This window comes from Corylus avellana, chromosome 9 (genome assembly GCF_965113065.1).
Source record: "Corylus avellana chromosome 9, dhCorAvel1.hap1.2, whole genome shotgun sequence".
Lineage (NCBI taxonomy): Eukaryota > Viridiplantae > Streptophyta > Magnoliopsida > Fagales > Betulaceae > Corylus > Corylus avellana.
Genome location: NC_142498.1, coordinates 19,407,893 through 19,423,214, shown reverse-complemented (window position 1 = coordinate 19,423,214; position 15,322 = coordinate 19,407,893). Strand labels below are relative to the sequence as shown.

The 15,322-nt window shown below is 35.9% G+C and overlaps 1 protein-coding gene across 2 annotated transcripts in view; it reads left to right on the top strand.

Moving 5' to 3' along the window:
• Positions 1-15,322, top strand: part of ECA3 (endoplasmic reticulum-type calcium-transporting ATPase 3) — a 33,689-nt gene that overhangs the window by 2,454 nt on the left and 15,913 nt on the right. For both annotated transcript variants that reach the window (XM_059603676.2, XM_059603677.2), the window contains exons 6-16: positions 159-233; positions 1,201-1,246; positions 1,711-1,770; positions 1,876-1,956; positions 3,282-3,367; positions 4,762-4,863; positions 5,932-5,985; positions 6,634-6,735; positions 9,392-9,450; positions 12,656-12,800; positions 14,305-14,412. In XM_059603676.2, the coding sequence (XP_059459659.1) occupies positions 159-233; positions 1,201-1,246; positions 1,711-1,770; positions 1,876-1,956; positions 3,282-3,367; positions 4,762-4,863; positions 5,932-5,985; positions 6,634-6,735; positions 9,392-9,450; positions 12,656-12,800; positions 14,305-14,412 (918 nt within the window). The remainder of the gene's footprint in view (positions 1-158; positions 234-1,200; positions 1,247-1,710; positions 1,771-1,875; positions 1,957-3,281; positions 3,368-4,761; positions 4,864-5,931; positions 5,986-6,633; positions 6,736-9,391; positions 9,451-12,655; positions 12,801-14,304; positions 14,413-15,322) is intronic.

The following is a 15,322-nucleotide window of genomic DNA, read 5'->3' as shown; positions in this document are numbered from 1 at the left end:
AAAAAGTTTTATTGAGATTAAGAATGAGAATTTTGTTTTCGGTTAGCTTTATCATGAGGATGAATAAGATATGTATATTCACCTAGATTTTTTTACACCTAAAAATAGATAATCTATGGTCTTAATATTTTTCTGTGTTGATTTTGTTACACATACAGGTTATCCTGATGATACTGGCTGCAAATGCGGCAGTAGGAGTAATAACAGAAACAAATGCTGAAAAAGCTCTTGAGGTAAGTCATGGGGTTATAAATTTACAAAACTCGCATTAATACTTGGAAACATCTTGACAAGTTTACCTAGTCTATGATATCTGTACTTGTTCCAAACAGAAATTGAATCTTCCTTCTTCTTATCAAGTACAATTATCGACTTGGCAATCAAGACTTGTATAAGCTGTCTGAATTTTTGATGAAGTTTAGGAGTATATTATATATTAATTCAAGTCATAACTCTTGTCTATTTACACCCTATTGTGGTCACTTTGACATATTTGCCTCCTTTGTTTGAGACAACAGTATTAGAGGAGGAATGGCTATTGGCTAATGGCATTTTGTGTTGTACTAGCTAACCTATATTGGATCATTTAGGTGATGGGATGGTGAACAGGTGCTGGTTGAAATAATCGACTCTGAACATTATAATTCCTTTATTTAAAAAATGAATAATGTGTGTGTGTGTGTGTCTGCGCATCTGTCAGTCAAGATGTCTTTGAACCAAGAAGTGACTCTGATCCAATCAAATTTTAGTACTGTATGTACAATACTAATCAAGAGAAGACATTCAATGTACTGAAGGTGCCAAGGTAGCTTCGCTTCTTCCCTGGTTACCCCATAATGATGGCTCTTTAGCAAGTTGAACTTTGTGAATTCTTCCTGTGGTATCTTTATAACAGGAGTACTTGAGTCTTTGACTAGGTAAACAAATCCAAGCCCACAAAAGAATCGTGCATTTTTGGTTGTTTACAAGTGTGTGCTGAGTTGCTGAATGTGGGGGCTGGATGGTAGATGGAAAATGTCGTCTTTTAAATGTTTTTTGAATGATTGACTAGATTATGTAGGATACCTAATGTAATTCTTTGTCTTTATATATTGTTTACCTTACTAATTATGAATTAATACCTTTAACTTTTTTGTTCTAGTTTTGAAGTCCATGCAGCTTAAGGTTGTTCTGACATCCCCAGTTATTTCTTTAATGTAGGAGCTACGTGCCTACCAAGCTGATATTGCAACTGTACTACGAAATGGTAAAGCGTGTAGCTGAAGAAATCAAAATATGAATGTTAATGCTGTTTATGCTTCAATAATATGATTTGCTAGATGGATCCGATATATAGGATTCTTTCTGTTTCTTGACTTTTTCCTATCAGGAGCATAAATATGAACTTTATGCCATTTGAAATTTTACAGTGAGGTCATATGTTTGTGAGATTGATTGGAATTTATTTTTGGGAATTAATCTTTTTGGGATCTTTTTCATTGGTTTAAACTGGGAAGGCCTCTTGTCAGTTGGACGGACAGAGTGTTATAGGCTTATGGATATTGTTTGCATATTTTACTTTAAACACTTTATTATTACATGTGCCTGTTCCATCATCCATGCTGGTAGTATTTCACATACCTTTGTGAAATTGCTTGAAGCCTGTCAATTTTAGTTATGATATTATTATTTTTGTTCACTCGGTCCTCATGTAAAAACTCTCTGTTGCAGGTTGCTTCTCCATACTTCCAGCATCAGAGCTTGTTCCAGGGGATATTGTGGAAGTTAGTGGTAAGTCAGGCACATTCCTGTAAATGCAAATAGGTTTATATCAACACATATTTAGCAAGAACTTAAAGGAGTTCACTTTTATTTTGTGTTTTGTAAACTGAGTAGTGGGATGCAAAATTCCAGCCGATATGAGAATGATTAAGATGCTAAGCAATCAATTGCGTGTTGATCAGGCAATTCTTACAGGTATCTCTACTTCATATATCGAATTTTGTATATTAGTTAATTGTTGTTACTAATTTCTAGTGATATTATGTTCATCTGAAAAGCAAAGGATCAATCAATTCTTGAATTATTAATGGAAAATATACTTTTCAAAGTGATATCTGGAATCAGGTTACTTTGTCGAACCTTTGACAGGAAATTTACAGGAAATTGTAGCTTATTTAATTCTCCCTCATTATCTATCCATCTCTCTCTCTCTCTCTCTCTCTCTCTCTCTCTCTCTCTCTCTCTATATATATATATATATATATATATATATATATTTCATTTTATTTTAAAGAATATAGTTCCCTTGCTTAAATCACCTTTATGTTCTACCTATGGTGTTTTCAAGATGATAATCGGGCATAATAGCAAGGTACATGGTTCATTTATGCTTGCAAGAGGTAGAACTCTTACTTCATTGCATGTAGAACTTAACTTCGTGTTTAGAATCTGAGTTTATCATGCACTTTTGTGGGATTTTACCTATATATATTTTGTCTTGTGTGAATTATTGACAGGTATATGCCCATATAAATGGATGAATTATTCATTCATTTTATTGTTGGGAAAAAAGAAACACAAAAATGTTAGGTTCAAGAGAGAGGCATATGTTTAATAATCCCTTTGTGTAGGAGATCAATATCGGATGCATTATTAGGTTTGTAGTGGCATATTTTATGATTTTGTTTTCGTTACTACATGTTTCTCATTAGAGGTAGAGATTGACTTTGTTAATTTGAATTCTCTCTCTCTCTCTCTCTCTCTCTGTGTTGACACTCACGACCAGCTATAGTTAAGTTGACATCTAGGTGTGGTGTGGTTGGGCAGGATCTAGTTTTTAACATGGAGTGGTACTGCATAGTATGTACTGATGACCTTTAAAATGCAGGAAAGTTATGCCTGTGTGACCAAAATTTAAGTGGTTGACTTGAATGTTACTTGATAGTTGATACTATCTACACTGTTATTAGTCAGTTTCACATGAATGATTTTGATTGTTATGCTGTTCTATTACTTGAGGCTAGTTACACTATGCTTTGGAAATTTAGGAATTCAAAGCTTTTAGAAATATATATAAATTGCCACATGTTTAAGTTGTATCGGCATGTACCTACTAAGACTACATGCATCTTAGTTGCTTTTCAGTTTGTATATGTGAATGTTACTGAGAAGTGAGAAGGGGTCTATAGAAATATGTGCTAGGGTCTGCTTCTATTTATTTACTTATTTATTTTTTCAAATTTTGTTTTTATGCGTATGTACTATCTGATGTATCTGAAATCTTTGTTCAATGGTGACAGGTGAGAGCTGCTCTGTGGAAAAAGAGCTTGAGTCCACCAAAGCAACAAATGCTGTATACCAAGACAAGACAAATATTCTTTTCTCGGTAAATATTTGAAAAATTGTTGTAGCATGGGTCTGATATCAATTGGCTTGTCATAGTTGATGATTTTGATGTTTACCTGTGATATAGATATAAATTTTAGGTGTATGGCGGTATGAGATATTGCCTCTTTATGAAGTTTGGCATGAAAATAGTATGTAAGATTTGGAACTTAAGGTTTCATTGCATTACTTGGCTTTCTGGTTGATTTGAGCTCTAATTATATTTAAAGTCTGAACAGTTTGGGTGCATACTGCATAGTAGCCACTAACTGGAGATTGATCCACTTAGGAGAGGGGTAGAGGGTTCATCAGTTAAGTCAGACTCTGGTCTATCTCTGTGGATTGACATTTCACAGCATTCATTGTCACTCCATGGACTCAATTAGGCTTTCTAAGACGCTTCATACCTTAAGTTACATTGAGGATTGATATATAACTTTGCAGGACATTTTTTTAATGAAAATTGATATATATATATATATATATATATATATATATATATATATATATATATAGTGTGTTTTTTTGTGTTACTTATCAAAAAAAAAAAAAAAAGTGTGTTTTTGTGTCTCTGTACATTCTGTCTTCCCTATATGTATTTAGTGTATCTATCTTTTACTCTATTCTATCTGTGTGAATACATCGTAGGTCTTTTTAGTATAATGAGGGTGATAAAGATATGAATATTGAATAGTGTGTTTACTGTCCATCACCAATATGTATGAATAGCTCAAGTTTGCTATTCTATTCATTTTTGGTTTGGGAAAGATATTTTTGAAAGATTAATCTGGAGTTACTAGACTGCATGTTCCTACTGGCATCAGTTGAGTAAATTTTGTCCAGGTTTTATAGGTCCCATATCCCTCTGGATAAAACTACAATAAGGGTGTTGTATATCACCTTAGAGCATTATTTGAGGGTCTGAAGTGGTTATATGATTGATTTTTCTGGTGGTTTATGTATTTTAAGAGCACATCTCCCTTACAGTGGAGAATTTAAAGATCGTGGTTCCTTCTATTTATCACTTGGTACTCAAAAGCTTATGATATAAGCTGCTTCAGTTTAAAATCTTGTTTTACAGTCCTTGATGGCTTTGCTTTGAAGCATTTAATTATTTTATGCTCTACTTCTGTTGTGAATTTTGAAGTCTTTACGTTTTAATTTTTCAAATTGTTGCTTTAACAATATATGGTTGGGAGGAACATAAATTTGCATAATATTCTTTTGGTATTTATTGATTCTTGAAATCTTATGACATACAGAGATTTGAAGGATTCCCCCCCTTCTGCTGGAATTTTCTGTTGTTTGCATCTTTCTTCAAGAGCTCTTATGATTTTTTATGCTATGTAAATGTTTATTGTCAATAAACAAGTTCCTGCATGTCTTGATTTCCAGGGAACAGTAGTGGTTGCTGGTAGGGCGCGAGCTGTTGTGGTAGGAGTTGGTGCTAACACTGCTATGGGCAGCATTCGTGACTCGTTGTTGCAAACAGAAGATGTAAGCATCATATATCTTCATCTTTGGACTGTAATTTGTATTCAAGTGATTACTAGCCTGTTAGCTAGAACATTGGCTATAATTTTGTAAATGGCATTCACTAGACTAATTGGGCAAAAATCCTTGAGATCAGCAGCCCCAGGAATCTTCAGAATGAGACAAATGAATGTAGCATTTAGGCTCCTTTCAAACTTACCTCTAGCATGGAAGGCATGAAAAACCTTCATGATGTCTTCTTTTAATACATCCCAGCAAGCTTGGAAGAATGCCAAAGAGTAACCATCAGAGCCTTGCACCTTGTCTCCATTCATAGCTTTCACTACCTCCAAAACCTCCCCTTCCTCAAACTCTCTCTCCTACCAATTAGCCTCAACCTCACATATTCGGTCAAAAGAAAAGTCGTCCAACATGAGCTGCCGACTGGATTGCTTGGTATACAGATTACTATAAAATTGGACAATGTGCTCGCTAATCTCCACCCGATTGGTAGAAAGTGAACCATCAACTAACAAATAATCAATGGAGTTCTTTCTTCTATTAGAGTTGGCCATTCTGTGAAAAACCTTCGTGCACTTGTCACCCACCCTTAACCATAAGGCCCTAGATTTTTGCCTCCAACTCACCTCTTCCATGGAGAGTGGATCTCTCCACCTCGCTTAACACTTTCGCCTTCCTCAGTCTATCTTTGTCTCATAAGGCCCTCTCTTCTTCAATGATATCAAGACCTCATACCTTCGTACCCTCCTCTGAAATCAGCTCCTCTAAATTGGCTAACAATAAAAAAATTATTAACTTTACCCAAGCAAATGGAACAAACGATACCCCCTGCACTTTTCAAAAATCCGTAACACAGAAGATCTACCCTCTACTGTCTACTCATACAATATGGATTCATTAAAACACCACCTTCACATCCCCACCAGAAAAGAGAAAAGTCGGCATGCGCTAACACGCGCCGCAGAGAGAGAGAGAGAGAGAGCCTTCTAATTGGGAAGATAATATGATTGTATTTTGATATACGTGAGGACTATTTTACATTCTCATTATTGATATTACAACTGTTTGCAGGAAGTGACACCATTGAAAAAGAAGCTGGATGAATTTGGTACTTTCTTGGCCAAGGTGATTGCAAATTGCCTTCAATCCTCAATCTTCATTTTTCTGTGTAGTAGTTTCTTATATTTGTTAGTCTTATACTCACATTTTCAAGGGATGTTGTTTTCTTTGTTGGAACTAAATCATTGGTAAGCTTGATTTCTTGGAGAAATGAAAGATATTTTGCTATTATTACATGTCTTTGCTGTAACAGTGGATGAGTTGGGTGTGGACAGAATGGTTCTGTATAAAAGCTGGGTTCTGTTTGAGTCTGGATATAGTGAGCAGCAAAATCACTTCTCTCATCTTTGACCTGAAACTGTTTCATAAGTGACGCCTTCTTGGATCTATATCAGATTTTTTTTTTGATAAGTAATAATCAAGTTTTATTAAAAAAAGGTAGAAGTTTTTTTATATCAGAATTGTACTCTATTTATCTTGCTAAGTGGCAAAATTTGGTGATGGGCTTTCTGAGGATAGAATTTCTTCTCTGATTCATGATTTGTTAGGATTTGCCATTATTTCTTACCAAGGCCATGCGTTTTTACATGTTATAGAATTTTTGAACCATCTTCTTAACATTTTGTTTTTCACATATCTTCAGATCTAACTTCACTTTAAGTTTTAATTGTCAGTTGCTATTTGATGAAATATTAACAATGGTTGTGTTATTAGGTTATCGCAGGGATTTGTGTACTAGTATGGATTGTAAATATTGGTCACTTTCGTGACCCTGCCCATGGTGGGTTCTTGCGTGGTGCAATTCATTACTTCAAGGTAATTTTTCATGAATGAGGTTCCTATCCTTATTTGCTTTCACAATGAAATTTCGTTTTGGTGTCTCAATTCTTTTCTATTTACTCTAATGTAGTCTTTTTAAAGTTTCACTAGCATCAGGCAGGAAGCTGCTGTATCTTTGGTTTCAGATGTACAACTTACTTCAGTCTTAGGTGTCACTTTGGTTCATATTTGATTAATTAAATTGTAGTTTACCTTGGAGTGAGATGATTTGTTCATAAAGCTTATATAGGCTCTATGAATCCTCTTTAATTTTTTTTTTTTGGTTTTTGTTTTGTTTTGTTTTGTTTTTTGTGTTTCTTGTGTGTGTGTGTGTGTGTGTGTGTGTGTTTTTTTTTTTTTTTTTTTTTTTTTTTTTTTTTTTTCTGTCAATGAGTAAGCCCAATCCATAGATCAAATTTGAATGGACAATTTGCTGTCAGATATGGGCATGGTGACCATCATTTTTCTTAGGATTTCCCTAGAAGTACTAATACTTTGGGAAGTTTTTCTGCAATCTCTTTTTGTTTCCATTCAATTGCTTAACACTTACATATATTTTTGAAAGAAGAATCTGAGTCTCTTAATTGGAATGGGCCAGTATGTTTAAATTTAGGATTCACAACTAAATAAAATTTCTGACACTAAAAATCTCTTGCTGAACCTTGGTTCTTTGGATGATTGAACAAGGTTGATATCAGTACAGTCCCAAGGGCCTATATTGCGTTGTCCATTGGACACTTGAGTGAAAATCAGTGGATTAAAGAAAATCCTGTCTTTCACATGAGAATGCTTGGACAATTCCAAGATCTAGGTGTGGATATTCAGGGGCTAGCTAGGAGAAATACATCATAATGGATCTCTTATCTGAGTAATGAATTGTATAATGTTACATGAAGAGAGTTGGATATTTTGATCTGGTTACTGCGTGCAATGCCTTTATATGAAACTAAGGAATCTGGTTATTGCATGCAAATTGATCATGCTAAATTGAGGTATTGGCATATATGTCACCGGCGGAGTATTCTTGCGCTGATGGGATGATAGCTGCTAATTCGTACTGGTATATTGTTAAGTTATGGTTTACATTCCCATGATTTTGTATCTAAGTTGAAAATCTCTATGCTGAAACATTTTAATAACAAGAGTGTAGTTGATGCAAATGTTTTGGTAAGTGGATGGATGGATTAAAATACCAAAAAAGATAGAAGACAACAATAAAGGTATTTGTAGAATGAAGTGGATGGTGGTAATTGAAAATAAGATATAAAGAAAGTCTTAGGATGGTTTGTTCATGTATTGCATAGAAATCAGCACTCTGAAAGAGCGGTTTGATTCAAGTTGAAGGAACAAGAGATAATTGAGGGAAACCAAAATTGACATGAGTAAAAAGTAGTGGGACAATTATGATTGCCAAGCATTTAGTCCAGAATATAGACTAAGATAGAATTGAATGTGGCATGCAGTTTCACGTAGCCAATCCCAACAAATTGGGATTAAGGCTTTGTTGTAGACAATTTTTTTTTTTTTTTTAAAGTAAAGAAAAATATTAAAAGTGTAAGGGGTGCAACCCATGTACACAAGTGAAAAACACCCAACAACATCAAGAACGAGGAAAGAGACCGCAAAAATCTACGAAGCTAAAGATATTGAAAAGGGCATTGACAAAGATCTGTTCAAAGAGTGATTTGTAAAGATACTTTTACAGTTGCGTATAGAGGTTTTTTTGATAAGTAATTGCAATTATTAAAAAGCGCAATCGAAGTAGTCATGAAGTATACTAAATATACACCTAGCTTGAAGAAGAAAAAAGATCAATAAAATCAAGAAAGCCATAAATATTTAAGTTAAAAGCAATTGTTTAGTGGTAAAGAGTCTTGAACAAAAAATCTTTTAATTCCACCACCGTCTATTTGCGGTCTTCAAAACTCCAGTTGTTTCTTTCCTTCCAAAGACACCACGTAAGCCAGACGGAACCATCTTCCACATTGCAACATTTCGAAGTCTACCAAGTTGTCCTTTCCAGTAAGCGAAAAGGTCTACCACCCAACTAGGCATAACCCAAGCCAACCCTATGAGGCTGCAAATGGTATTCCATAGAGTGCCATTTGGCTGGATGGAAGAAGATGTATTTGTCGAAGGTGGGAGGGTTACCTTGATTAAAAGTACTTTAGCTAACTGCCTACTTCATGTCTCTTTTTTCCCAACCAGTTGGTGTTGCCAATCGCATAGTCTGTAGCGGGACTTTTGTGGGGTGGCATTGGTGAGGAGTTTAAATTTCACTTGGTTAGCTGTGTATAGAAGTTATGTTAAAGGAAGACAGCGATCCATTAAATTTCTCTGTAAATGTGTTCATATCGTGTGGAATCATATGATAATAATGCTTTTGATATTCTTTATACATATCATCAGGTATCTTTTATTGGGGCTGCTATGGATTTGTTGATGCTATGGACACTGACTTTCATATGTTCGATGGTTTGGTGTTTAAGTGTCTGTTTATCCTAAACAAATCACCATTGTTATGTTTGTCTTGTGTTTAGTTATTTTACGCTCTTCTTTGGTATGTTGAGTTTTTATTTAGATGGCTGCATTGATTTCTTTTTATTTTTCCCATGTTTTCTATTTTAAAAAAAAATGTTGGGTGCCTGTCTAGATTGCAGTTGCTCTTGCAGTTGCAGCGATTCCTGAAGGGCTTCCTGCTGTCGTTACAACGTGAGTGCTTTCTCTTATTCTGGTTCACTTTTACTACGTGCAAAAGACACTGACGTTGGAGTGTTGTCTGTCCTATGTGGATATGAGAGCTGCCTCAACACCAAAAACACTGCTGGAGAGATGCGAGAACTCAATTTTAGTATAGCATGTTTTGGTGATAATACTAAATATGCACTTTGTTTTCGTTATTCAAATATGTAGGGTTCTTATTGCCCTTTCTTATTTGAATTCAACCATGGAATAGAGTGCAAATGATTACTAACTTCTTTTCATGTTTTTTTTTTGGAATTCTTTTTTTTTTGATAAGTAAAAGTATTATATAACAAGAGCGCAGAGGGGCGCAACCCATATACACGGGAAGTATAAAAAGAGAGCGCCTAGGAAGGAGAGAAATGAAAGAGGAAGTCAGAGAAACTAATTACTAAAGGAGCTAGCCAAGCAGCCGTCCAAGAGTAAAGAGTAAAGAAGAAAAAATGAGTCAGCTCCTCTATAGTCCTAGTAGTATTCTCAAAACATCTAGCATTTCTTTCAGTCCATATACACCACATAAGACATAGAGGAATCATCTTCCAAACTACCGCGCTTCGAGCACGACCTCCCGACCACCAGCAATAAAATAAATCCCTCACTTTGCCAGGCATAACCCAATGCAACCCAAACCGACTAAAAATAGCGTGCCAAAGAGTTCTTGCGGTTTCGCAATGGAGAAGAAGATGATCTACCGACTCTCCTGACTTTTTGCACATACAACACCACTCCACCACCACAAAGTTCCTCTTACGTAGATTATCAATAGTCAAAATTTTGCCTAGGGCCGCGGTCCACCTGAAAAAAGCCACTCGCAAAGGCACCTTTGTGCACCAAATACTCCTCCAAGGAAACACCTCATGGTCAAAGTTAGACAATGCCTTGAAGAGCGACTTAACCTCAAACTTGCCTTTCCTAGACGAGGCCCAGCAAATACGATCCACCGTACCTACAGAGATCTTGCACGAGTACAACCGATCAAAAAAAGGAGCAACCAAATCCATCTCCCAATCCTGAACGGGTCGCACAAAAATGACATTCCACTCTACAACCCCATTCCTCCAAGTAAAATTATCCTTCACCCAAGCTTCTTTGTGCCTAGCGATGCTGAACAAAGAAGGGAAGTCTTGCTTCAAAGGATTTTCCCCACACCAAATATCATGCCAGAAACGAACTTTCGAACCCTCCCCCACCTCAAACCGACAACCTTTGGCAAAAGAACTCCAACCTTGCCGAATATACTTCCATACACCCACACCATGAGAACCCGAAGCTTCCTTCGTGCACCATCCGCCTTCCTGGTCTTCGTACTTGGCTTTGATAACCTTGCACCACAGAGCCTCACTCTCATTCGCATATCTCCAAAGCCATTTCCCCAAGAGAGCTTGATTAAACTGATGCAACTTTCGAATACCAAGACCACCGTATTGCAAAGGACAACACACTTGATCCCACTTTACAAGATGCAACTTAGCCTCATCTCCCATTCCTCCCCACAAGAAATCTCTTTGGACTTTCTCAAGCCTTTTAGCAACGCTCATGGGGATCGGAAACAAAGACAAAAAGTAAGTTGGTAGATTAGACATAGTACTCTTGATGAGAGTTAAACGGCCTCCTTTGGAGAGGTACATCCTCTTCCAACCTGCCATTTGACGCTCCATCTTCTCAATCACATCATTCCACATAACCGTGTCCTTAAACGGCGCCCCAAGAGGGAGACCCAGATACTTCATGGGCAACTCAGCAACATTACACCCAAGGATATTAGCTAATACCCCAATGTTCTCCACCTCTCCAATAGCCACAATTTTGGACTTTCCAAGATTAACTCTCAAACCCGAAACAGCTTCAAAACATAAAAGAATGAGGCGCACATACCGTATTTGCTCGAGAGAAGCTTCACAAAAAATCAAGGTATCGTCAGCAAATAAGGAGTGAGAGACCTCCAACTCCGAAATAACCCTATCTCCTACCGAGAAACCTGTCAAAAGCCCTTGGTCAACCGTAGCATTCACCATCTTACTCAAAGCCTCCATAACAAGAACAAACAGTAAAGGAGAAAGAGGATCCCCTTGCCGAATTCCCCTCGAACTGCTAAAGAACCCTTCCGGAGAGCCATTCACTAGAATGGAAAATCTTACCGAAGTAATACACCACTCTATCCAAGCCTTCCACCTCTCCCCAAAACCACACCTATGCAGCAAGTACAAAATAAAGTCCCAATTAACATGGTCGTACGCCTTTTCCAGGTCCAAATTACAAATAACACCTGGCACCCCTTGCTTCATGCGACTATCCACACATTCGTTTGCAATAAGAACCGAATCTAGGATTTGTCGACCCCCTATGAAGGCATTTTGAGAGTAGGAAATAACCTTACCCAAAACACTTCTCAACCTAAAGGCTAAAACCTTAGAAACAATTTTGTACACCCCTCCCTTCAAATAATCATTTACTTGTGTACCGTCTGAGATTTCTTATTTTAGGAAGTCCCAGAAATTTTATATCAGTAATTTATATTTTTGTACCCAAGGAGAAAAAGAGTGATGTCTGCATGGGAACAGGTTTAGTTGTGACATTTTTCTTTTAGAAATTTTAGAAAATGGCTTTCATTTGTATAATTCTTTCCTCTATTCTTCCTCTTTTCCTATGCTTTGTTGGAACTGAAAGATTCATATTCTTTTGAATTACTTAAGAAATAAATTATTTCTCACTAGTTTTCTGATGGGAGGTCTGAATGCTTTATCTTAAAATTGTGTTATAATGTGGCATGTTGAATTATACGTCTAAATCTTACCTTTTTTTTTTTCTTTTTTTTTTTTTGGCTATGAGATTGTTTCCATATGGTTATAAACATACCCCAATTTGAGAAATACAATATGATATTATTTTCAAATGATTGAGAGAGAACGAGCTCGGATCTACAAACTTGTTTTCTTAAATCCCTATTTGCGTGGATCTCTGCTACTGCCTTTCTCCATGTCTCTAGCTATGCTTATTTGTGTTCTCTTTTTTCTCGCTCTTTATTGCTGGGTGTTTCTTTTGTATACTTCCTGTATATTTGGCTGTGCTCCTTGTGCTTTTAATGAATTTCCTTTACTTATATATAAAAAAATACTAGTTATATATTTCTATTTTTTCTGCTTCACTTATGGTCGTTTTTCAATGTTTGTTGTAGGTGTTTGGCTCTGGGAACAAAGCGAATGGCTCGGTTGAATGCTATTGTACGGTCTTTGCCATCTGTTGAGACTTTAGGCTGCACCACAGTAATTTGCAGTGACAAGACTGGAACTCTGACTACCAATATGATGTCTGTCTCAAAGGTAATTCTCCCTAGACATAAAAATTTGAACAAATTGTCTTTTTTGATCTATGCACCTTCTGACCTTTTCATTAAGGCCAAGGGATTTCTTAATCCATGGTGGGTTTGGTTATGTCTCCTTTCACCTTATTCTGATCTTTGAATTATTGAAAAATTCATGCTAAGCTTTATCATTCATTAATAATTTAAACAAAATGCATGTTTACAAACCTGCACCGTTTAATTGGAGCACTTTCAAGATTTTTCTTGACATCTTTCTTTGGAAGTCTAATTTTCTATTAACTGCTTTCTACTGTCTTAAAGAGTGGCATTTTTGGTAGATGAATTTTCATTTTCCAATGATTTTGTAGGGATAGAATTTAGTTTATCTGAATGGAAGTTCTTTCCTCCTCCTTGCACAGGTTTTGGTTTGCACATAGACACTAGTTGGAGAAGATTTAGTTAAGCAATTTGTATTTAGTTTTCCTAGCCTGGCAGCATGTTGTCTTCATCTAATGTTGTAATGTGTGCATATGAAGATGAATGCTCGCATGCAGGCACATGCTAGGACAGAAATCCATTCCACTATCATTTCCTTTTTTCTCTTTTTTTAATATATGTTGAAGCCTGTTACGATGAGAAAATAATGTCTGCGGAGCGTTACAGTGTGGAAGATGGTGCCTACGTGCCTCTTATGGTGTTTATGGAGGGAAAGGAATAACATAAGATTTAGTTATAGTGATTTCCTTGTTCTTTTTGCCATTACTAGTTAGGGGTTTCCTTTTGTATACCTCTTGTGTACTTAGGGGCGCCTTATGTTTTTAATGATATTTGTCAATTACTTATCAAAAAAAAAAAATTACAAAAGCATGAGCCGTTTTTAGGACATTATAAAGTTGATGATTCCCACCAAGAATTTTATTGTTGGGTCTTGCTAATTCCATATGAGTCAATACTGAGAAGCATGAGCCCATCACTCCAGTTACTGTAGTGTTTTTCTTATAATTAATAAAAGGGCAAATTATACTATCCTTTCTTGAGGTTTGGGGAAATGTCATGAACTTGCTTCTTATTTTCAGAAATCATAAGGTTTGTGATCCATATAATAGATACATCCTTACGGCCGTTCATGTGTCATTACAAACTGTATCGAAATATTTCCTTTTCAAATTAAATATCTATCCAAAGTGATCTTAGATAATGGTGAATAACCGGGCTGATTATATGACAAGGAAACTCGAGAGAAAAAAAAAGCAGCCTCTGGGGGCAAAGTGCCATTTCTAAAAACAGGAGGCAAGTCCCTGACATTTTCTTAAACATCAAGGAAGGTTGGTGTAATTTATCATAATAAAAAATTCATTATAAATAAAATTATGTTTTACTATGGTTATTTCCTAACAACTTGTTTAGTTAACATAGAAAACCTGTGATTCATATTATGTTGATGGTGCATGACTGTCTGTGGTGTAATTTTTAAACTGTCTTTTAAGTGAAATTTTTTGGCTTTGCTACTCTTGTCTGGCCAGGTTTGTGTGGTTCATTCTGTAGAGCGTGGTCCTGTGGTTTCTGAATACAGTGTCAGTGGGACAACATATGCACCAGAAGGCATTATCTTTGACAGCACTGGGATGCAGGTAATTTATTTTTTGTGTGTCCTGCAATGTGTATACATAATACAAGGTACCTTGATTGCTACTTGTGACAATTATTTCTCTTTGAAGAATTGACTCATACATTTTGAGATTACACTTTGTTTTTTCATTTCAATAATAAGATTCGGGATGAGTGCAAATTTTTTTGGATGGTAGATTATTTGAATTCTGTACCTAATCATTCTACATCAGAATCTTGGTTTACCAAATGGCTCCTGTTAGATGGTGTTTATTTATCCATGATATAAGTGTGATGGAATCTTAGTTGTTAATAGGAGGATACTAGTGAAGATTCATGTGGAGTGGTCAAGCCTGTTGTGGAACTTATATCTCTGATACCATACACTAGATATGCAAATGATTTTGACTCTCCATCAGTTCAGCTTATGTAGTTATTTGTCAGTTGAACTCCATCTCAGCATAATAGGATATGATTGTGACCTGGTGTTTAAGTTAACAAAAATAAGCTAAAATGGATATTTTGGCATTTGAGTGATATTTTCAGGGTTGTCAAAATCCCTGAAAGTAAGTTCAGAATAATAAAGAATGTGCAAAAAGGAGCTTAGATTCATCAGCTTGAGCCTCTCTCTCTCTAAATAATTTTTAAATGGTTGTTTACTGTTTTATTAGATGTTATCATTATCACAATTGTCACTGTCCATGTAATGGCCATAATAAAAAGACCTAAGAAACTGTATGAGGTTAAACTCTGTGTAAGCCCAGCAGGTTCACTCTATGGATGCACAACCATTAATGTCCTGCAAATACCTTAGATGTAAGTGTGTCACATGGCAATTAAGGCGAGTTTCTTTTCCAATCGAATAGTAAAGATCTTATATATATAAAAAAAAGAATAGTAAAGATGTGGGTTTTGGAATCACTATACTGAATC